Source organism: Xiphophorus maculatus, chromosome 13 (assembly GCF_002775205.1).
Source record: "Xiphophorus maculatus strain JP 163 A chromosome 13, X_maculatus-5.0-male, whole genome shotgun sequence".
Taxonomy (NCBI): Eukaryota; Metazoa; Chordata; class Actinopteri; order Cyprinodontiformes; family Poeciliidae; genus Xiphophorus; species Xiphophorus maculatus.
The window spans coordinates 21,257,732-21,280,588 of NC_036455.1; the positions used below are offsets into that span (position 1 = coordinate 21,257,732).

General features: G+C 39.3%; 2 protein-coding genes across 5 annotated transcripts in view; one reads left to right on the forward strand and one right to left on the reverse strand.

The window, feature by feature from the left end:
• LOC102222005 (MAGUK p55 subfamily member 6-like) overlaps nucleotides 1-4,564 on the forward strand; it is a 24,725-nt gene extending 20,161 nt beyond the window's left edge. For both annotated transcript variants that reach the window (XM_005802706.3, XM_023344799.1), the window contains exons 10-14: nucleotides 921-989; nucleotides 1,073-1,234; nucleotides 1,585-1,787; nucleotides 1,919-2,047; nucleotides 2,491-4,564. In XM_005802706.3, coding sequence (XP_005802763.2) covers nucleotides 921-989; nucleotides 1,073-1,234; nucleotides 1,585-1,787; nucleotides 1,919-2,047; nucleotides 2,491-2,667 — 740 coding nt within the window. In that variant the 3' untranslated portion in view covers nucleotides 2,668-4,564. The remainder of the gene's footprint in view (nucleotides 1-920; nucleotides 990-1,072; nucleotides 1,235-1,584; nucleotides 1,788-1,918; nucleotides 2,048-2,490) is intronic.
• On the reverse strand, nucleotides 3,932-22,654 carry LOC102232716 (protein argonaute-2). Of its 3 annotated transcripts, XR_002753669.1 has the most exons (22): nucleotides 22,430-22,654; nucleotides 20,375-20,422; nucleotides 19,488-19,665; nucleotides 19,267-19,387; nucleotides 18,972-19,153; nucleotides 18,575-18,711; nucleotides 18,334-18,468; nucleotides 17,826-17,913; nucleotides 17,519-17,666; nucleotides 17,309-17,428; nucleotides 17,059-17,181; nucleotides 16,824-16,957; nucleotides 16,542-16,726; nucleotides 16,286-16,445; nucleotides 15,075-15,165; nucleotides 14,590-14,784; nucleotides 14,357-14,491; nucleotides 14,000-14,101; nucleotides 13,036-13,235; nucleotides 12,785-12,919; nucleotides 8,045-8,098; nucleotides 3,932-7,264 (listed from the first exon to the last, which is right to left on the reverse strand). XR_002753669.1 is itself a non-coding variant. In XM_023344798.1 (21 exons), the coding sequence occupies exons 1-20, from the start codon at nucleotides 22,443-22,445 to the stop codon at nucleotides 12,811-12,813; spliced, it is 2,607 nt and encodes an 868-aa protein (XP_023200566.1). In that variant the 5' UTR covers nucleotides 22,446-22,654; the 3' UTR covers nucleotides 3,932-7,264; nucleotides 12,785-12,810. The 3 variants fall into 3 exon arrangements, 2 of the variants coding, with proteins under 2 accessions (XP_023200566.1, XP_023200564.1); XM_023344798.1 differs by lacking the exon at nucleotides 8,045-8,098; XM_023344796.1 differs by lacking the exons at nucleotides 3,932-7,264; nucleotides 8,045-8,098 and having other exon boundaries at nucleotides 12,770-12,919.
• Between the last annotated feature and the right edge of the window lie 203 nt (nucleotides 22,655-22,857).

Here is a 22,857-nt window from a genome sequence, read left to right on the forward strand (position 1 = left end):
GTTCTGTTTGCCTGGTTTTTAACCACCTGACCCAAAACATTTAACTTCGTGTTAAAGGAAGTTAGTTAGGAAAACCTCCAAGCCTCAAGCCCGTCATAATCACATGAAGGTGCTGGAACACCACCGTCACTATACATATAAAGGGAGACCAACATAGATTATGAGTTCCATCTAACAAAGAAGCACCAACTCCAAAGTTGACTCTTGTAAGATTTACTGAAATTTGCATAGTCAAATGCTTTCTGTCTCAATAACAGTAAGTTTCCTTGGAGAAGGTCAAAGACCCAATTCATCACACGAAGTGGAAAGAATAACAGAGAAGAACAATGTCGGGTTTTTTAAACCCTCCTCAAAACCTACAATGATGATGGTTGAAAATTGGACACAGCTGGATGTTCCGACAACTAAATGATCCTGAACACACAGCAAAATTGGTTTGGGAATGGGTAGCATGCTAACATTAAACTTCAGCCCCACTGATAATCTGTGGTCTGCACTTAAAAGCTGGGTTTGTGCCAGAAAACCAAATAGACTCTATAAGTTCTGACGAGAAGATCGGCCCAATATCCATGCAGAATTATCCTCTTTAACCTCGTAAGAGAGATTTAACTTTTTTTTTTTTTTTATAAAGTAATTTGTACAAAAAAAGCCCTAAATTTTTAAGACATTCATGCTGATGGTGAATTTATGTAAACATATAACTGGTAACACATGTGACACATCAAAATGTGAAAGCTACACTTAATACATTAATATTAGTAAAGTCTACTAGAACCAAATTCACAGACCTGAAGCAAATCTACCACAACACTCAGAAAACGTTCCATGCCTGCCCCCATCTGGCCAATAGCTGCAATTGCAAATATGTACAAATAAATAAATGTTCCTTCTCTTTCATTTTTCTTCTCTTTCATTTTTAGGAATTCTCTGTGGCACCTTAGCAGGGAAAAAAAAGAAGAAGATGATGTACTTAACAGCCAAGAATGCAGGTTAAAATATATTCTTCTCAGTGTTGGTTTACAATTGATGTTTCTATTTCAGTTTTCTCAAACTTTAAAATGTTTTCTAACAGAGTTTGACAGGCACGAGTTGCAGATCTATGAGGAAGTAGCCAAAGTCCCTCCGTTCCAGAGGAAGACACTAGTCCTGATTGGTGCTCAGGGGGTGGGCCGCCGCAGCCTGAAGAACAGACTGATGGTCCTCCAGCCCACACGCTTTGGCACCACTATACCATGTACGTAATAGTCCTGTTCTCCTACGCAGTGTCTTGCAAAGTACTCAAACTCCCTGAAATTTTAAGGTGTAATCTTCTATTCTGACTGAATGCTATGTGTGGTGAAAAAGTACTAGAGCTGCAGCAAAGAATTTAAACTTGATGTTCATAGATGTATTCGAATGAGAAAGAGCTACTTTACAAAGTACGGGCAAACATTTCCAAAAAAATACAAAGTACCTAGAGCAACGAATGCACCAAAAGTTGGCTGCCGAAGTCCAAATATAAAAAAGTTAAAGGGCCTGTAATTAAAAAAATATTAAATATTTAAATATTCAAAGCTATGCTTTTTTTTTTTTTTTCACATTCAGATACGTCACGGAGGCCCCGTGACGAGGAGCTAAACGGCAACACCTACCACTTTACCTCGCGGACAGACATGGAGGCGGACGTGAAGGCCGGTCGCTTCCTGGAACACGGCGAGTACGACGGCAACATGTATGGCACAAAAATCGACTCCATACACGAGGTGGTCGCCGCGGGACGCACCTGCATCCTGGACGTTAACCCCCAGGTACGGACCAAAGAATGGCGCCTCAAAAGGACTGGCAAATAGTCGGCAGGAGGGAGGGAACCACACAGAACGTCACAGTGAATGTGCTGTAGATGAACGTAAACATGTTTCTGCTCGATTGTCCTCTCCAGGCTTTGAAGGTACTGAAGACAGCAGAGTTCATGCCCTTTGTGGTTTTCATTGCGGCGCCTGATTTTGATACACTCAAGGCCATGCACAAAGCTGTGGTGGATGCAGGCCTCACAGCAAAACAGCTCACAGTGAGTAACCAAGCGACAAACTCAACAGTGTGATCGTATCGATTTGGCTAAGCCATTGAAAGACCAAGTCCCGACCCATTATCAGTTGTTATTTAAACTGTCCTGGTATTTCAGGAGCTCGTGATGCACGCTAACAAAATCATAGATACTCCATCAATTATTCACGACCAATAAGCTTTTAGTCTGATCAAAAATTTGTTTTCAGCAAAGTTGTTGGTGGTGATAGATTTTTTTTTATACCATGTCCATCCAACAACTGTTTGATGATTTTTCCGGTGAACCCAGTCTACCACTAACGTCAAGAAAAACTCCCGTGTCTTCGTTTCATTTCAAATTTGGAAGAGTGGTCTTATCCTTAACATAAAATATATAATTTTCTGAATCTTCACTCCCTTTTCATTCTCTGAAATGCAAACATCGTTCCTCCCTTGTTGTCTCTACAGGACGTGGACCTGAGGAAGACTGTGGATGAGAGCGCCCGTATCCAGAGGGCTTACAGCCACTACTTCGACCTGACCATCGTCAACGACAACCTGGACAAAGCCTTCGAGACGTTACAGGCCGCCGTGGACAAACTGTGCTCCGAGCCTCAGTGGGTCCCAGTGAACTGGGTGTATTAAGGACTCGAACCAGCGCTTCCACAAACCATAGAGTTTTCTGACAATGAAGAGGATATGAGGGAGGAGATCCTACTGAATGATAATATCCGATTGGTCCTTCTCCCCCTTCATCTGCACATTGTGCAACTCCTTTTCTACTCCAAACTCAAAGGGAAAGAGTGCTTATGTATTTTATAAATTTTTTTATGAAAAATCTTTATATCCCACGTGGAATCAATTCAAACATATGTGCTTGGGCCAGTTGTTTTTATTTTTCCATTTAATTTATTGTTGTAGTTTTTAGTATTGTGAATGGTTTTGTATTGCCAGTCCTTCTTCCATGATGCGAAGGATTCGTCGGCACCAAAGCTCCAGAATGAAGTGGATCTTTGAGCAGTCGTTGCCGTGTCTGAACAACCACTGCAGCCATTTTGTCTCCACCTGAGTCTTTTGTTATTCTTAAGTAGCCCTCATCTCATCAGCTCATGTCCTCCAGCTGGATCAAGGAGTCGAAGCTCCTCCTGCTGCCAAAAGGAAATGAGTTCCTTTTTCAAAGGGCAAACACTTAGTTTTGTCTAGATTTGTCATTTTATTTTCTATCATTGTGGTGATTAATAGTGTTTAGTTTAATCAGATGTGATCCTCAGCTTTATTTGTGCGTCACTTTGTCATCGCCCAGTCCTCAAGCCAACCTGTTTGTTGTATTTTTTTTGTAAATGCGACTCACTCTGTCCTTATGTTCAGTGTCATTAAATGTCAAAGCTCCTTACCAAACCCCCAATCTGAGTGAAACTGATGCAACGTCCAACAAGCACCCAAGCAAAGCCAAAGCAGCAAAGCTGTAGCATCATTCTTCCACACCTTTCATTTTTAAATATCAAAAAACATAAACCTTTTTTGTTGTTTTGTTTTTTTTTTTAAGATATTTGCTTGCACTTTAGGTAAGAAAGATAAATTACCTCATGTTGATGTTTCTTACAGTAAATGTAATTTTTCACAATCTTAAGTTTTATTTGCATCAGCCCAACTGCGTGATTGACATGTCCCCACATCAACCCACTGTGTTTGTTTTTACATTTTTATTAGGAAAGTTCTAACTAATAAAGTTTATCAAGTCGTGTCCTACGGCTGCTACTGTGGTTTTGGCCGTCTGTTGACCAGAATGTTTTAATATACCCGAGTATCAAGTGATGTGTACTCAACAGGATTTCAACTAGTGAAGTGGAACAGCACTGAAAATGCACAAATGGGAAAAAAAATAATAATAAATCACAGCAGAATAAAGTATTTTTAAGGTTTTTATTTTACGCAACTTACAGTCAAGCCAAAGTGTGAACTATATTAAGTGATACGTATTCACATTATGTCCTAACAGGGTTTACAGCATATTTTGTGTTCTGTAACCATAACTGTTACCCGAAAAATAAAATAAAAGTAAATGCGAAACAGAAAACCAAGACAGCTTATATCTTTACAACAACACAAACAAAAGGAGCTTAGCAGTCGATGTGAACAAATTAAATTCAGCAACATGAAGAACCCTCACCAGAACAGGAAGGACAGCAAAACTGGAGTTTTTGGCATGTCGGTGGTTTTAAAGAAAAAAAAAAAAAAAAAAAAACAGGGAGAGAAGTGAAGGGAGGTCTGAAGTCACGTGACTTTGCAGAGCGGCCTCTGCCGAAGGACTTTGGCTGCAATGGAAACGCTGAAGATAGAAAATTAAAAGCAGGGACAAAAAAAGAAAGAAAGAAAATTGAGTGTCCTGAAATTAGTTGGCCGATTTTATTATTACTAGTTTGTTATTCGTCTCCGTTAAACAAAAGGACCATCGTTGAAGTCAACTACATCTCCAGAACAGGCTCTACATTCATAGGAGGTAGATAACGCGGTGATGACGTGGAGTCCGGGATATTGTAGTGCATCATTTCTTCCACTTTAAGGCCAGATGGGAACTTTCCATGTAGCTCCAAGGCCGTCTTAAGACAAAGGTGTAAGGAAGGGCGGGGTGGGTTCGGAACAGCCCTTTCATGGCGATACCTGAGTCAACAGGCGTGTGAAAACGCCTGGTGCACCATCAATTCTTCATCGACAAAATCTTTTTGTTTTTTTAAGTCAACATGAGTGGAGAAATATTTGGATACAATTTGAGTGGATTTGACCAAAAGGTGTTACAATAGTAGGCTGAGGCATGTGTGCCGCTTGTGACATTCAAACCTCCCATTGGGGAAAATTAAAAGATATATATATATGTATATATATATATATATATATATATATATTGTTGGACAATACATTTAGAGAACAAAACAGAGTCAATGCAGCATATATCAGGCTTATGAGGTACTTCATGAATATATAGACAGATATAATCAACTTTTTATTTTTAGAAAAGCTTCTCAAAGTCATTATTCCTTATAGTTCCTATTGATAGCATAAAATACCTCGTCAGTTATTTCTTTTTTTTTTTTTAACTCAGCCCAGGCTAGTTGGGCGTCTTTAGTTTTATTCGTTTTCAGAGACTGCTTTCAAAAAGTGCAAAAAACACAAATACTGATCGTTCTATGCAGCATCTACACTCACGGTTATTGAAAACAGGAGAGAACGTGTTGGATTTTATTCTTGTTTTTTAATAAACAATGAGATGGAGGTCAAAACCTAACGCTGGAGCAGATGGAGAAGGAAAAACAAATTCGACAAAAGGCACATCTACAAAAAAGAAAACGACTGGGAACATGCTGAATGTCTACAGCTTGGACTTGATGTGTAAAGTGACACAGCAGCTCATATGTACCTTTGGTCGAATGATTTGATACGCCGGTCAGTCAGATTGAAACGTGTTTCTTCCCTTTAACGAGCAAATGGGAGCGAGGGACGCCGAGTGCAGCGAGTAGGAAAGGCAGAAATTAAAGAGTCTGTATTTAATTGCCGGAAAATGTGTCAAACCACAATGTTTTGGCTTTCTGGTAAAACCACAAATGGAATCAAGCTGCTCGGAAATCCAACTAAAAAGACGTGGCTCCATGTAGTGCTGCTGCAAACAGACTGGTCACACCTGAACAAAAGGCCAACGTACCAACAACCCACACGGCAACGGAGAATCACCGCAACTGCGCCTCGCAACAACTTTGCTGACGTAAAGAATCCAAAAATCGTCGCCAAGCAAATCGGAATCACAATGGCACATGTGAAAGATCCAGTTATGATTATGCTTTGTGAATCACACAAGGAGGAATCCGACAGCTAACGCTGGCTTCTCCGACTCTGGATTGGTTAGAGAAAAAAATTGAAAAAATAAATAAATTTGGTCCCCTAAAAAAAAAAAAAAAAAAAAGCATAGCAACATTAAAAGTTCTCTCACACGATATCGGCTTTTATTGGTTTGGTCACTACAAGATTTCACTCCGGCGCCTTTCTAATAAACAAACGGGATGATAGTAGCAAGCACCAGACGCTGCTCTGAGGTAGTTCTTTACAAGCTGGTGGATTAAGAAGAAAAAAAAAAAAAAACTGAACTGAAAAGTCATTGTCGAGATGTGAAACTACTGAAACTCCTGGCAGGAGTGGGTGTTGAGTAGATCAGGATGATGCATTCAGTTGGAGATTTCCCAACGGCTCTCGCTAGACGCGTCGTTTAAAGGACAAAGGACGTTTACACTGAAAGGAGCAGCAGATGCAGTCGGGTCGCGGCGTCACCTCTGCCCCCCGACGAGTTTTAAACGACCTGCATGACGATTAGAAAACTCTGCTGACGTTCTTAATTACCATTCAAATGCTGGGTTATCTCTAGGAGAGTACAGATGTAAATTCGGATCTTTAAGCTGACGAGTGGGAGTGGAGCACATGAGACGATGCTCAATATGTGGGGCAGGATTCATGTTTCGGGAGGGGAACCTTTAATCAACCATCCTGGAGGCTTTTTAGCCACGGAAATAGATCTGAAGATATTCAAACATTTGTAGAGATCTTTAGAATTGGAAATAAAAACCTTTTGCCAAACAGGGAATCTCAAGACCAAAAAACAAACAAACAAACAAAAAAAAAAACCATCATGTGAAGATAAGTAGCAACGCTAGGCCCGGCTGCTAGATACGCTTGTGCTGTAATAAACAAGAACTTGTGCACATTGCATTGCTGTCACATGGCTACAGGTAACAGGGTGGACATGGTTTCAATAACTGCCAGAGACATTATTACTCTTCAGAGGATTTATATACAAACAGGAACAGGAGAATTACGCCTGGGGAAGCCGGCTGAGCGTTCTGCAAATTGGTTCATTACTTACATGCAAAAAAACCCCAAAAACAAAACAAAACAAACAAACAAAAAAAAAAAACAGGTTCTAGCAACTATATGCTGACAAACATAAAATAAAAACCGCATGCTTCATTCAAAATCAGAAAAGACTTTACAAGAACAAGTCCACACGAGGCAGGATTATCAGGCTGGGAGTTGAAGCAAAGCTGGAAACCTAACTGCAAATGCAACATAATGGGATTTCCGTTTCCAATACAAACAACAACAACAAAAAAAAAGACACACACCTCAAGCAAGTATGAATCCACAGCTGAAGATATCACTTTCCCTTCACACCAGTGGGATCTGTTGCTCTCCGGAGCATCTGATAATGAAAAGATTAGCAAGCTTTGCTAAGAAACCTACAATTTTCTGCTTAGCAGAACAGAGTCATGCAGTAATAATAATAATAATAATAATAGAAAGTTTGCGCAGAAGAAGCAGAGCTTAAAATGAACTCGGACTGTTTCTTTCACAATTTTACAAACCGCACAGACTAATTACATTCGGTACTATCTGAAGATGTGGAAAACAGGCTCTACTCTTAAAAAAAAATAAATAAATTTTAAAAAATTATGTAAGCAACTGTTTTGCTAAAACAACACATAAGCAGCTTAGAGGGGAGATAAATGACTATACAGATGGGAATGGTTCGGAAAGGATTATATCTAATAGTTGCTGGTTTATAAAGGAATCGGTTTCAATTCCAGAAAATATTCAAACATAATATTATCAGGCTTAAAGACAGTTTGAACACACACACACACACACACACACACAAAAAATAATTAAGAAAATTATTCTATTGCATAATTTGATATGGTATTTATAGTTAATATTGGCCATTTCTGCTACCTGGTGTATCCAGGTTTTTGGCTTTCCAAAAGAAAACTAACATTATATGTGAATTCAACACATTCAATAAAAAATAAAGTCTCTACGGTGTTCGCCGGTACCACTCCAAGTAACGCAGGACTTCACCTGTAACATGATGCCACATTCATCCAGGTTCGGAATACCTGTCACTGTTGTAAACATTCTTTCGTTGAACTCATTGTAAAAAAAAAAAAAAAAAAAAAAAAAAGAAGTGGCAAAAACTCCTTACTCTGTAATTTGTTTTGGTCTTACTGGGGGAAGGGTGGTCGCCCACATCGCGGTTCTGGACAGAGAGAAAACGGTTTACCCAACAGGACATGCACCACTTTGGCATCCAACAATATTCTCCTTTAAAAACACCTTTCAGTTTGGTCAATAGAAAAACACATCTACTACGACTTCTGTACAAAGGCGATCCACCGGAAATATCGCTCTTATTATTGTCGCTTAAAGGCTTCGGGTTATTTCTCAAAAAAAAAAAAAAAAAAAGACTTGCTCAATTTTGGTTGGCTAGATGGAATCTTCGCGGCTGGTTTTTAACTTGATCTCTCTGAACAGCGATTATAGCATAAGGGGAAAAGAAAAACAAGCTGTTTTGTAAGTGGCTATGGGTTTGTGCTGTTTATGCATGAATAGCTACAATATTGTTCTTATTCATTTAGTGCAAATGTAGCTTTTGGAGTTTTATATCAAGAAAAAGCAATGCCATTCCGATATTGGTTTATAAGGTGCTGGTGTAGGGAATGAAAAAACAAACAAAAAAAAAACAACACACACACACACACACACACACACACAGAGAGCAGTAACAACAAATCCAAAAGCTAGCTTCTCCTTTCTTTCCAAGTTAAAGCAATGAGATTGTTACAATTACTGAAGAATCCTGTTTCCAACTCTCCATGAAGGGAATAAAAATCAAGAAAAAAAAAAAAAAAAAAAGAATATTAATGACATCAGGAAGGGTAGCTAAAAACAAAGACAAAGCCATTCGACTTCCCTAGACAAGGGCATCACTATGTAGAAATAGGCAGTGAACTTTACTCTCTGTCGTACATTATTATCTGGCTGACCACCAATAAACAGTGACTGGCAGGAAACTCTAAAATCCAACATCGCAAAGATCAGTAAACAGACCTTCCCCAAGCACCAACAGGCCATCTTAACACTTTTCGGTGTGGAAGTTGTTACCAAGGGAAAGCGAATCAGTTAGCCATTTTCAGACTGAGTGAGATGTTACAGGCAATTAGAGAAAGCAGAAATATACATGTGATTATTTAAAGAAGAGATGTTATATTCAGAGACATTTAAGCAGACGGCTAAAGAAATCCTAACTGGCTAAAAGCCGGTGTTCAGAAATCAGCCAGAGTTCTCCACTTTCCTAATTATCATCTTTGAAACTTTAACCAGCAGTCTACGATAGCACCACTGAGAGACGCACCGACTTCGTCTCGATGAAGGAGAACTTTGCATTTGTTGTTACACAGCTTGAGCAGAGAACCAAGTTTTAAATCAAAGTGTCATTTTTAGTGGTGCATAGAAGAAGAAGAAGGAGAAGAAGCAGAAAGTCGTGTGTATAGGTACAAACACACTCGAAGCATTTGGTCGTAGAACTTCAACACAAACACATTCTGTCTCTTCGGTTTGCGTAATACTAAATACAAGTCATGCAAAGAGGAAAAAAAAAAAAAAAAAAAGTCTAAAGTCAACGAGACACAAGCAACGCCCATCATGATACACAGCCAGGGTAATTATACAGAAATGGCCAGTGGCGTGATGTTACCATAACACAGCAACAGGTAACAAGAGGTAGAACACACGGCCATTTCCATGCAATTACACCAGTGTCGCACATTATGGCTGAGCCTTCGGTTCTGATTAATGGAGAAAAACAAAACAAAACAAAAAAAAAAAACACACACACATTAGAAGTCATACTCATAATTCTGCTATCAAAAGTGCATCCAAATTTACATGTTGTGAGACCAGCACCGATAAGAACAATATTGACATCAGAACAGTAAATATCAAGTACGGGATTTTTTTTTTTTTTTTTCCGTTTTTCCAAAATGCCCCACAAACACAGTCAGTCGGATCTCTAGTTGCTTTAAAGGAGTTGAAAGTAAAGAGGGGAAACTGATATAGTTAGAGGGAAAGAAAAGGACCGTAGAAATAATGAAGGATCAGTGAGGACTTAAGGTGATTTACAGTGAAAACATCTAGCACCTAGAGTCAAAAAGCCTTTTTGTGCTTCTCTGTCTTTTGAGTAAAAATTGGTAGTCTTGTTTGGCCATGAACGATTGTGTGTTACAAAGCAGACGCTCATTTTTAGGCTAGAAAATCTACATCGTCACAAATGACCACTTTTATCTCATTACAAACACTTGAAGATGCTGATAAGCACTGAGAAACAAAACTAAATGCAAAACACTTTCAAATAAAAATGTAAAAAAAAAAAAAAAAGGGAAAACAAAAGCCCTGATTGTCTACCTCTGTACACGATCCGATTCCATGTGGGATCCCCGTTAACTGCTAAATCTCTTTATGATGCATAGTTAGAAAATGTACACGACTTGCCTTCAATCTAGACAAACATTCACGAGCTCAACGTAGCGGTAAAACTAAAGCAGGATGTAGTTATGTATTTAATTCCATTATTAAAATGGTAAGAGTCTTAGAAGGCAAGATAATTGCATTTAAAATGTTTATACAAATAGAGTTAATTTAGACAAAATTTGGGACTTCTTTTTTTTTTTTTTCTTTAAAAAAAAAAAAAAAAATCTAAAATTTTTTTCAGCATTTTGCACTGAAAGCTTATTTAAAATATACCTTACTAGGAACATTTCTATTTCAGTAAAAAGACTCACAAAAGCTGCTTGCATAAATCCCTCCCCCCCGCCGCCGCCGCCCCCCAAACGATGCTTTTGTGCGACGACCGTTCACGGTTCTTGAAGCGTCCTCGAAACTAAAGAGGCTCTTCTATAATCATTTAAAATCAGTTCAAATGTAAAAACTCTTCTGTACCGAATACCCCCTGCCTCCCCCGCCGCCGAGACGCTACACGGCTGCCCCGATCTGACCACGACGCAGCAGAAAATACTTTCCTGCTGCTGCTATATACAATAAACAAAAAAATAGAAGTAGGATTGAGGGGCATAAAAATGAAAAGAAAAAAAAAAAAAACTTCTATAAATGCCTACAAGTTTAAAAAGGAAAAAAAAAAAAAAAACTACAAAAAACAACAATGCATCTCAGCTGCAGGACTATACAATGAAGAATTACTATAAGTGAAAAAATTTTTATGATCCCCTTTTGAGTTCAAATGTTTTATCAGTACGGCTCAGAATACAATATAAAAAGGTTGCTGGGAACCAGTCCCGGCGCACCCGATTTTATGCTTGGGACAAAAAAAAAAAAAAAAAAAAAGATCGGTTCAGACGACAGGATTAAACATGGTCAGTCAGTCTCTAAACCTTAAGAGGAAAAAAATAAAAATCTGTCAGAGATGATCCAAATAAGTTTGCAAATCGGATGAGAAACTGTCTTTTCGCCGTCACCAGATTTGGCGTGAAATAAAAAAAAAATAATAATAATAATAAAAAACAAAAACAGTTTGATGTGAATCAAAGAAAAATGCAGAAACGCCAACCAGGAACTAATTCATCAAGAAAAAAAATTAAAAATCCTGGTCCCAAATGGCACTTTTTAAAAAAAAAAAAAAAAAAAAAAATCAGATAATGACCTATATTGAAGGAAAGAAACATATTCAAATAATTCATAATATGTTAACCCTCCTGTTATGTTGCAGGTCAAATTGACCCGTTTTAAATGTAAATTTGTTTTTTTTTTTAATAGTTGGAAGTATTTTTTTTTTTGCATGAAACTTTTTTTTATTTGTCTTAATAGGTGCACTTGAAGTAAATTGAATATTTATTCATTTTACACATTTGCAACCTCCCCCTGCATCTACATTTTAAATACATACTGTTCGGGTCAATTTGATCCGACAGTCAAGTTGAAAGGTTGAAAAGATTTTTTTTTTTTTTTTTTTAAATGTCCAATTTTATATGTTTCCTTGCAGCTATGTACCATATTTCACCCCCTTCCCCCCCACACACACCACACCACACACAAGCTCACTTTCTCACTTTTCTCTTTACTTCACTAGAAAAGTTGTCATCATTGATCCTTTATTTGCGAGAAATAAAAAATAACATCATTGCACAAATACTGATTGAAATGGTTAGTATTGGAGTTAATAATCAGATACAAAAGTGTTTTGGAGGAATTTTTTGGTTTCTGACACTATTGCATGAATAAACACTCCACAGGTCAAACAGACCCAGGAACATTATTGCTGTACCTCAGAAACGAGCATAACAGGAGGGTTAAGTACTTTTGTCCTTTGTAAAGTACCCATCCTGGTCAGTGCACTTTGCTTGGATTGGCTGTTGATGTTTGGTTCAGGCATAGAAACAGTAAGTGAGCTCCCCAACATTTAGATTCTCTATTTACGGACCAGGATCCACTCGAGCAAACAAGAATCGGAAGAACTACAGAACCCCCCCCCCCCCAAAAAAAACAACAAAAAAACAACAACTTGGTATATAACGTAACAGCCCACTTTCTTTTAGAAACTATTGTTTTTCTGTGTGCAAATTTTACCATTTTCAAAATTTTGAAAAAACAAAAAGTTCTATAAACAAGTAAAAAAAAAAAAAAAACAAAAAAAAAAAACAAAAGAAAGAAATTCATCTAGAAACCTAATTTCTGTCGAAAATTTGCCTTTTTCACTGCTAAATGGCTTACTTTGGTGGGTCAAAGGGGAGAAGTTCAAATGTGGACATATGGGTGAGTGACAAGTTTGCCACCTAGGGAAAAGACAATATGAAACCTTGTGATGGTATTTGGAGCTCACAGAGAGACAGCTAGAGGGGCCGTTGGTTTCATTGGCGGGTTTTTTTTTTTTTACCCCCAGCCCGTCAGGGCGCTGTACTTTCAGGCGAAGTACATGGTGCGCAGGGTGTCCTGGTGGATCTGAACAGCCTTGGCCAAGGCCTGGTGATCCCTCCCATTGCTCTGGCCCGATGTATGACTGCCCTCAGCACTACAAAAACAAAAAAAATTTAAAAAGCGGTTAGGCTATACAGGTCATTGATGGAAGAAAGAGAGAGAGAGAGAGAGGGGGGGGGGAATAAAAAATCTCAGAACACGCGTCCTTACCTGTCGTGCTCTTTGTCCACCAAGTGATAGCGCGCCCGGAAAGCCACCAGATGGGCGTAGTAGGCTGGTGCTGGGATGGACACGGAGCGGGTGCAGCGCACGTACGTATGGCAGAGCTGGTAGGTAAGGACCTGCAGTTCATCCGACGAGAAGTGGTTGTCATCCCAGAGCACGTGGTAGTGAGACGGTCTGCTAGTTCCCTGGATGGAAGGATAATGGATGAGGGGTGAGGCGGCACATTTATTTAGATACAGGAAAGAAAGTTAGAGATGCTCGGAGAAATCGGCTTTTGACCGGAATCGGCTTAATTTCAGCTTGTGGCAGGCCAGTCAGAGGCTCAAAAAACAAACAAACAAACAAAAAAAAAACAAATCTGACCTTTCCCAATAAAAGCACAACAAGACAGCACTACTGGATCACTCTGACAACACAGTGCCTGCAGTGTTTACAAAATGAAGTCCGAATGTCCACAGAGATTCAACAAGCTATATAAGGGAAACTACTTTGAACATCATGTTTGTTAGCAGATAGCAATTCTTTCAGCAGAGAACATAAAGAGGGAAAAGAAACAAGTGATCCATCTGGGCTTTCAACCTCAGTCTGTCATGGAAGATGCTGCAATAAATGTTTACAACCTTCTGTGGATAAAAATGATCAACACTCTCTGAAAAATACAAATGGAGACTCCTGCAAACTATGTCCCCTCTGCTAATCGCTTGTACAGGAACTCAGATACGTTTTTCCTTGTTTTACTATATTAATATAAATTTTAAAAAAATGTTTCCAACATTTTTTTATAGCAGGATAGACAGACAAAACCCATTTTAAGTGAAATCTGTTTGAAAATAGCGAAAGATTTCAAATCAGCCAAAAGATTTTGATTATAAAAAGTGGTAGCATGGGAGCCAGGAGCTAAACCCCTCCTCCCCCAATTAATCACAGATAATTGTAGCACAGTTCTTACCTGAATGCCTGCATGACTGCAAAGGTAGAAGTCAAACTCTGATGGGTGGGTGATTTTGGTGTCCACTGTAGTCCCCGCGGGAATGTTGCCACTCTTTCCGACCTGAAAAAGTCCAAGTTAAAAACCTTTTCAAGCAACAACTACAGGAAGACCAGACAAAAATGTGGCAACTTTTAGAGAAACAACACTAGAACAAAAGAGGGGAAGTAAAATGCTAATGCCACCTCGTTAATTAAACAACCGGCCAAGTTAGAAAGCAAACAAATACAACTGGTTTTACGAATGCATGACTATATTCTCATGCATTTTCTAAGAAAAAAAAACAAAAAAACTCCTCATTTCTAACATGATACTGACCCTTTCGTTTCTGTCCACGCAGAACAGCCTCGTGTGGTGTCTCTTCTGTACAACCACGAAGGTAATGCCAGGTTGGTAATCCTTTTCTAGTTTGATGCAAGCCTCGCGGATTGCCAGGAGCTCATGCTGAAGGACCTACGGGTAAACAAATTGTAAATTTAACAAATGAGGCCTACTGTGAAACAACAAAGCCTGCATAACACTCGTGTTCTGAGACATCACACACACGTTACCTGGCTAAACTGGCCCTCGGAGATGCCGTCTCGATAGTAGATGATTCTGGTGGGCTTGAAGCGAGTGGACTTGTAGAATTGGATGAGCAGCTCCCGCACCATGTTGGCCAGGTCCTGGATGATGTCCTGACGGTGCTGCTGCACCCGCACAGTGGCGCAGTATCGGCTGGGGTGGGCGTCCATGCTGCCGACCACCTAAAAAAAAAAAAAACATAGGGCACATTAAACCTTCAAAGGGGGGGGAAAAAAATCCAGAAAAGAAAAGTGGCAGGTAGAGGAGACAAATACTGTTGCAATTACAAACACTACAACTAATTTACACTGAAACCTCAAATTTTATGGCAACTCAATTGAGCGCAACCCATATGTAACTTAAAGAGGTCGTGAATTTAAAAATAGTTTTCGAGCATGTTGTGTTTAAGTGCATTTTCTGCATAATCAAATGATTAATTAAACATTATTACATTAATTTAACTGTAACTCACGGCAGCAATGGAAGGTTTCTTTCCATCTCCTGCTGGTGGATGAGTCACGTCCGAACCGAGAAAGATCACTGGCTGCTGGAACACCAACGGCCTGCACAGGAATGCACAGAGTGGATTTAAGTTTTCATATAACAATATCATATACACAGGCAATATGGAGATGGTGATATCAGCTCCAATAAATCCTTTTTGCTCACTCCCATCTCTCTTGAGCTTCTTCAGGAATCTGAAGGCATCAACTGCAGTGAGGCTCCATTCAATATGCAATGATACTGTGACATTTTTTTTTTCAATTACATCATAAAGATTTAATCTACAACTTGAAATAGGGGTGGGCGTCCTCTCCTTTACTTATGGAGAGGTTCTGTTAAAAGGAGTTGTACTTGAAGCCGATAACCCTCTTGGCATTTTAATTTAGAATAAATCCAGATTTGCTGGTGAAAGGGTGGAAACTAAATATTCCAATCTCAAAATACTACCCTGGTTTATACAAAAACCTTCAACTCACGATCATATTTGCATTGAGGGGGTAATGTAGAAGCCAGTGAATATGCAAACATGAAAAACAGGGGTAGGATTTGGGGCGGCACTAAAGATCTTCCAGAGTGAAGCACGTTTCTGATCTGAACGCAGCAGGAACCTGATAAATTCACTTCAACCACAATAGAATCTCCACATCACCTTCCTTTTGTAGCAGGAAGAAACTTTGACTTGAACTGCTTTACATGTTTTGCTCTCCGTACATGTTTTCAAGAGGGAGATTAACACTCACACAATGACTCCCTAAATACCTTCTAGAGTTGATGGCATGATGGCAGCATGTTGGAGAAGCTTTGCTACATTAGCTCTGACCTCTTCTTTTAGTAGACTTTTGCTCAATTTTTTTTTTGGCTGATTTATTACATATTTGGACAATTGGGCCACGAGTTGGTCATGCAGTAGTTTAAGTAGTTTATTCAGATGCCTTTTCAGGTTTGTTGCCCACAACATCACCATCCACAACAGCACCGAAGATACAAACTATAACAATATTTAATTTCCTTTTGAGATAAATAATGTATTTTTGAAAAAAAATCTGCATTTCCCCTGTAAATAGTCATAAGCCAACTCAATGCAAAAGTGAAAATAGTCTAAATGTGACCCTTTGACATACTCTCGCATCACAAGTCGTGAATTTCCTGTTAAATACTACTGTAAGCAACTTCACCGACCTGCCCTGCGGCAGCAGGATGTTGTTGACTCCACCCAGCTTGACGTTGATCTTCAGACAGAGGTTGGAGAGAGTCTGAGGTGTTGTCTTTTGGACATTTTTCACCTGGACGCATTGCGTGGCCATTCCGAGCACAGTGTCGCCAACTCGCTTCACTTCAGCTATAGATATGCAACAAGAAGACACGAAATAAGGAAACATTTTAAATGTTAAACACACACTTTTTTTCCCCCTGATAAATTCAATCAGGTCGTCACCATAAACTGGCGTCTTTCCAGGGAGGATGACCACCACCAGCTGCAGGCCCTGGTAGGTGTATTTGAGGTGCCTGAACATGGGCTCCACGCTGTCCGCCCCCTGGGCGTACTTGCAGAAGCAAGGCTGACCCTGGATGGGCATCCCTGCATCTCGAGAGATCTTCCTCAGCTGGTCAGTGAAAGCTCTGCCGAATGAAGAACAAGTTTATCTTATGCTCAATAAGATTCTTATATACAAGGTGCATGTGCAACAGATCTTAACATCCTGCAAATCTCTCTTACTTGAGCAGAAGTTCAGTGCACTGCCTCTGCGGTGCGAAGCAGGCGATGGCCCACACTTTGATCTCAATGCCAGTGTGGAACTGTTTGTTCCTCATGTCCCACACTCCCTGGATTGGTGTTGCTATTGCTTTGTTCTGAAAAATGTCATTTTGAAAATGCTGGTCAACATTTTTTGCACTGCATGCATATATTAATAACAAAGGAAAAAACACATCCAGAGTACCGCTGAACGTACCCTGCCGCCATAAAGTATTGAAGGTGCTTGCAAGACGCGGCCGTTCACTTCTGTCATTTCATCCCTCACCATGACTCCAAATTCACGAACATAAGGGTCAGTGTTGAAGTTGGCACTTCGCATCTGGAATTGGAACAAAATGTGGCAGTTTTACCATTGAATATTTGTCATGTGTTGAGTTTATTATGCTTCATTTAATGCTCTGATCGGTTTGTTAAAAGCAGAAGGAACATGAACACAGATGACATACCAGTTTACTAATTTCGTCTTGCCGGTCTGGTGCCGATCTGGCTGTGGCACGGATCATTGTGGAGGTCTGATTGTCGGTCAGCTTTTTGATGCAGCGCTGTCCTGCCACTATGTTACACACCTGAAGAGACCACGTTTGTAGACAATCAATTAAAAACAAGCAGAACTCTCACTTCTCTTGAATAAAACCCAGAGTGTTAAAGTGTCTTACCTCTAGTGGGAGGTAGGTATGCTTTTGCTCCTGTCCCACTTGTAAACATGGGAGGTGAGGGTATCGCAGGATGAGTTTGTACTTGTCTTTGAAGTACTGTGCTACTGTGCATTCAATAGTTTGGCCATTCTCCTGCTGCAAGGGGAACCTGAGGCAATAAAGAATAATTCAATCAACACAAAGAGAAGATCAAATATCCCTGTAGGTTTATCAATCAGATCTTCCTTTTAACGCAATCTATTGGCTCAATACATATAATGCTACAGGATAATGAAGTTTAGATAACATGTTGAGAGGGCCTTCTTACGTCTGGTGGCTGGCTGGTCTTCTGGTCACATTGCAAACTCTGTATTTTCTCTTCATCTGCCCACAGTGAGTTATCTCGACCTTGAGGCCTGCAGGAGGGACGCAAAATAAATAAAGTTAAAACAACAAAAGAAAAAACTTCAGGCGAAGTTAATTGGCTTTGAGATAAATGTATATATATATATATTTTTTTTTTGTTTTTTTTTTAAATAGACCAGCTATAGGTTTCTCCTGTATTGCCACTCCAAAATTATTTCGGAGTAGGTTTTTTTGGGGTCTAAACAATTTGCCAAGTCTGGTTGTATGTACAACCCTTTAAATCTTGAAGCAACAGCAGGAATGTCTGTAGTGGCTTTTTCAAAATTTCAGTTCATTAAATATTCATACAACACAAAAAACTAGTTTTAACATCTTCAAGTTGAAAAACATCATTATGTTTTTGCTGTTTGTTTTTTTTACTAAAAATGTTGCTATACCGTCGACCTAAACCGGTGTGAATAAGGACGTACCTTTGATTTCTTTTGTAAATTTCACTCGCTGAGAGTCTGTTAAAGGCTTCTGCTGCTCCTCGATGCTTTTAAAATCCAGAACTTCGCACATGAATTCAATTACAGGCTGAGCCTTGTAGAACGCAGTGGCTGAAACTGCAAACAAACAAACAAACAAAAAAAAAAAAACACGCAGAGGTAAGACGTGTGGAGACAACAAATTTGTATGGATTTATTTTTTATAATGAATGACGCAGATTACCATCAATGTTGAGCATCATTTTCCAGAGAGAAGGTCTGACGGACTGATGGAAACCAAACCACACCTCCCTGCCGCCACCGAGAGGGTTGGAGCATCCCTCTGAAGGAGTGAAGAAAGAGCGACCCACTGGGGTATACCTGTATCGGACAACGGTCAGATGTGATTAACAAAAACAAGCAGCACAGAATCTGACAACTTTTAAGTGTGGCTGGATGCTAAACCTTTTAAGTAATAATTGACCTTAATGAACTTATAAAGAACATAAATGAAACTCCTGACAGAGCCTCACTCTGTGATTGTCACACAAAAACAGGTTCGACCTCGTAAAATTATTACTAAAAGACATTTTGAGTGACAAACCATAAAAAAATAATAAGAAAAAAACAACAGAACTGACCTCATGGAAGGTAAATGCCGCATGACCACATCCAAAGCTTGAATAGTTTCAAAGGGAACGCTTGGTAGCCGTCCGGATAGAGCCTCGTGTAGAGCTTGTAGACTAACGCAAGACACCCATTTGATGGCCACTTTAAAGCTGCGGTCTTTACCTTCGCCTGGAATAGTTACTTCAAGCTCCACCTGTGGATTAAAAATGGCAAATAATAAAGTTCAGATTCTTTTTTTTTTTTACTTTTTAAAAAGTATAAATAAGGAAACTTCACTCAAGTAGGGATGAGAAGTAAAAGACGTACTTTGTCTCGGCCTATGGGCAAAGGCATGGCAGTGTAGAGGTTCTTTCTTCCATCGTACACCGGCTTTCGATCGCCAAAGATCTGAGTTTTAAAGTGCTGGACCATGTGCTCCACAATTTCCCTGAGGACAACAGGAAATTGAGCACCACAATGCAAAAAGGTTTAGCCCCACCCACTAATCTGCAGACAAAATAAAGTAAAACATGAAAAAATAGACCTACCGATTAACCCTCCGGGGGCATTTCTCAGGCTTGATGTCAATATCATAGTGATAGACCTCCAATCTGGGAATTTCCATTTCAAAAAAGTTGGCCTGGAGCTTGATTGCCCGACCCATGGTGCCAAAGTCTGGCCTCAGTGGCGGCTTGAACACATATTCTGGCAACGGGGAAGGTGGGTCTGCAACAAGCAAAGGAAAGCAACATAAACAGAATATTATTTGTATGCTTTTGGGTTTATTCTTATAAATGTCATCAACACCCAACCTTTTAGAATATAATAATCATTAAGACCATTTCGGCTTTCTCAAATCCCTTCCTGAACCTCCTTCGTCTTTAAAACTCAGAAATGTCCATGTGACTTTTTTACCAGTAAACTTGCCTGTCCCAATATGATTCACATATGCGACTTCTGATATTTCAGTCTGTCAGAGGAAACCAATCCCTTCCCCACCTTATCTTTGAGTTCCACTCTGACAAACTCCCTTAAAACACCCCGACACATCAAGCATAAGATCTGCTGTTTGAAACACGGGTCTACAGCCCTGGCAAACCCAAAACTACTCTTATTAATTTGTCGGGGAGTCAACGACAAACAGTTATAACAAAACCTGCATGAAGCATGAATGTGTAAAAATACAGCAATAATGGTTTCATCTGAAACTAAGCACAGTCTCAATTCCATGCACATTACTGTGTATTGCATAAAAGTGACATCACCACTTTCACAGCGCCTGACAATCAGTTGTGATTGTTTTTTTTTCCTAATTTGGGCATAAAAATTCACACGCATTTCAGCAGAAGGCATTTCATTTACTTTAAGAATAAATTATGTTGCCAGTATCAATACATTACAGCTGAAACCAGTTCAAACCAAAATGTCAGCTTACCAGAGCTCATTGACCCGGAGGAACGGGGTCCCTCTGGAACTTCTGTAGCTACGAGGACAAAAATAACATGTTACGTGTATAAAAGTCCGCTTACACATAAAAATAAATGTGAAGGCATTTACTCAAACACAATATCAAGTTGATAACTTTAGATATCCTGCTGCAAGACCATGAAAAGTAAAGAGTGCGGCTCATTTGAGCTGTTTATTTTAAGCTGTATTGCCTTCTTATCACTTCCACTGAACAGTCGTTGACAATGATAGGGCCCTTATCTGCGAACGAGCAGTATGCATGAACCAAGCTGGTAGCCTAAAATGAATGGATCCACCCATTTGCCAGAAAAACACAACTTCACTTCAGTTCATAAGTCTCGGAATGAGCAAAGAGATATTTTCTTAAGAAAAACAGACTCTGATTTGCCAACTACATTAACAGGTAAATGTAGGGAGAATTTTGTTTCATTTAAATACAAATAAAAGCATATATCTTGCAATGTTTTGAAATAAAGACAGCGCAAAATTCTTGGTATCGTTTGGGTTTTTTTAAGTTGTGTGCTCACTTTGAGTCTGTTGCTTGCAAAGTCTTCAGAAAATGAAACGGTCAAAGGATGTTTAATTCAAATAACATGCCAATAAACATGCAACATGTGCCAATCATTTTGTAATAGTTTCAGTCTTAACGTACTAGACTTTTTTCTAGTAAAAAAAATAAATAAATAAATAATCAATCCGTGTTTCATAAAGAAAGGATGCAAGTAGGACGCTTTGATAATTAGAGAGCCTGAGTCAACTGGACCACGGGAATCCATATCAATTCCAAAGAACATAAAATCATCCAAAAATGTATTGAGAGATTTGAATAGTCTTATGAGTATCCGTCTCCAGAATCAATTGAAAATACTTACCAGGCACCAAGCATGCCATTAGTAAGCCACTGCATGCAATGGCTCACCGCTTGATTACGAAGTCCTTTGTTTAAAATGGAAATGAAAGGGCTGAATTGACCTGAAGTACTTTTATACAACCCCCACAGTCAGTCAGGAACTAAAAAGGCCCAATGTTCTGGTTTAAGGGCTTATAGTCCCATTCTTTGAAAGTATTTGAGCTGTGCTGCTCACAATCCAAAGGAAAAAAAAAAAGAACTTTATCAGTTTTAAAATTATATTTTAAAATGAACATTTTATTTAGGTTTTTTTTTTTTTTGCACAAACTGACGATCCATCTGTGAACTTCTATGTACTTTTTGTTTTAACCCTTATTTAATCTCCCATATTTATTGTTGAAATGAACTATTGTCTTCCAGTAGGAAGTCACTTTTTTTTAATTGGTTACGTTTCAGTTCAAGGTTTCAGTGATCAATCAATCAATGAATCAATCAAATCTTATCTGTATAGCACATTTCAGCAGCAAGGCATTTCAAAGTGATAACGCTGAAACTTGTAAACAAGTTTTGCGACTCGTAAAGTCGCCGCCAAACAAGTACCATCTTCTTAATAAGCACTTTATAATAAAAAAAAAGAAAAATTAAAATCATTACCTTATTATATAATTGTCAACTTGGAAGTATAAGATCTGTAAACAACATTGGTAACTTTTTGTGACATTTTGAAGATGTGCACTACTGGACTTAATGTATGGGTTGGGGATCCGATTAGAAAGCGTGGTCGGCCGCTAAACACCGCTTAACGTAAGTGCTAGGTGTTTAACGGAAAGATAAGATGATAGCAGGCACCTATTCGCATTTGTTGTTCGTATTCAAAAATTGCATTTAAACTCGTGTAAACACAGAGGCTAGTTTACAGCGAGCAAGTTGCTAAAAACGAGGCGCAGCTAAAGCTAATTTAGCTAACGGCTGCTTGTTGCTAACTAAGCTTTTCCCTGAATCTTATACCTGCTGAGAGACGAGAACAAATGCTCCTCTTCAAATAATTACTTTTTTTTTGTCATAAAGTAACAGGCAATTTGCTGCGTGGAAATCACCCAGCACCAACACTTTCACGTACATTTTCACCAGCGGCATCACTTAGCCGATGCTAGCAGTAGCTGCGGCACTTACCTCCAGCAGAATACATTTTGTCGACTTTTTCAGCGTATCGTGGACGTGCGGGATAGTCCACTTTACAGAGGGCAAACTCCACCGAGCTTCATACGAAGCCGAAGCGATGTTCGTACGTCCAACAGCAAGGAATGACCCACGGCTTAGAAATATGGATATTTAGTTAGCCAAGAGATAAATATTTGGAGTCTCTCATCCTCAACACGACCCCATCCCCCCAGCACACAAACGCAAGCGCAGAGAGAAGAGATGCGGGGCAAGAGAGATCGCTCCCGTCCACTTCCGCTTGCGTTATTTAACCTCCTGCTTCTTCTTCGTTGTTTCTATTGTGGCGGATCGCAAGCAACTTTAAGGTGCCTACCGCCACCTACTGTACATGAGTGTGTAGCAACATTACTTTACATCTATTAAATTCTATTTTTTAATTT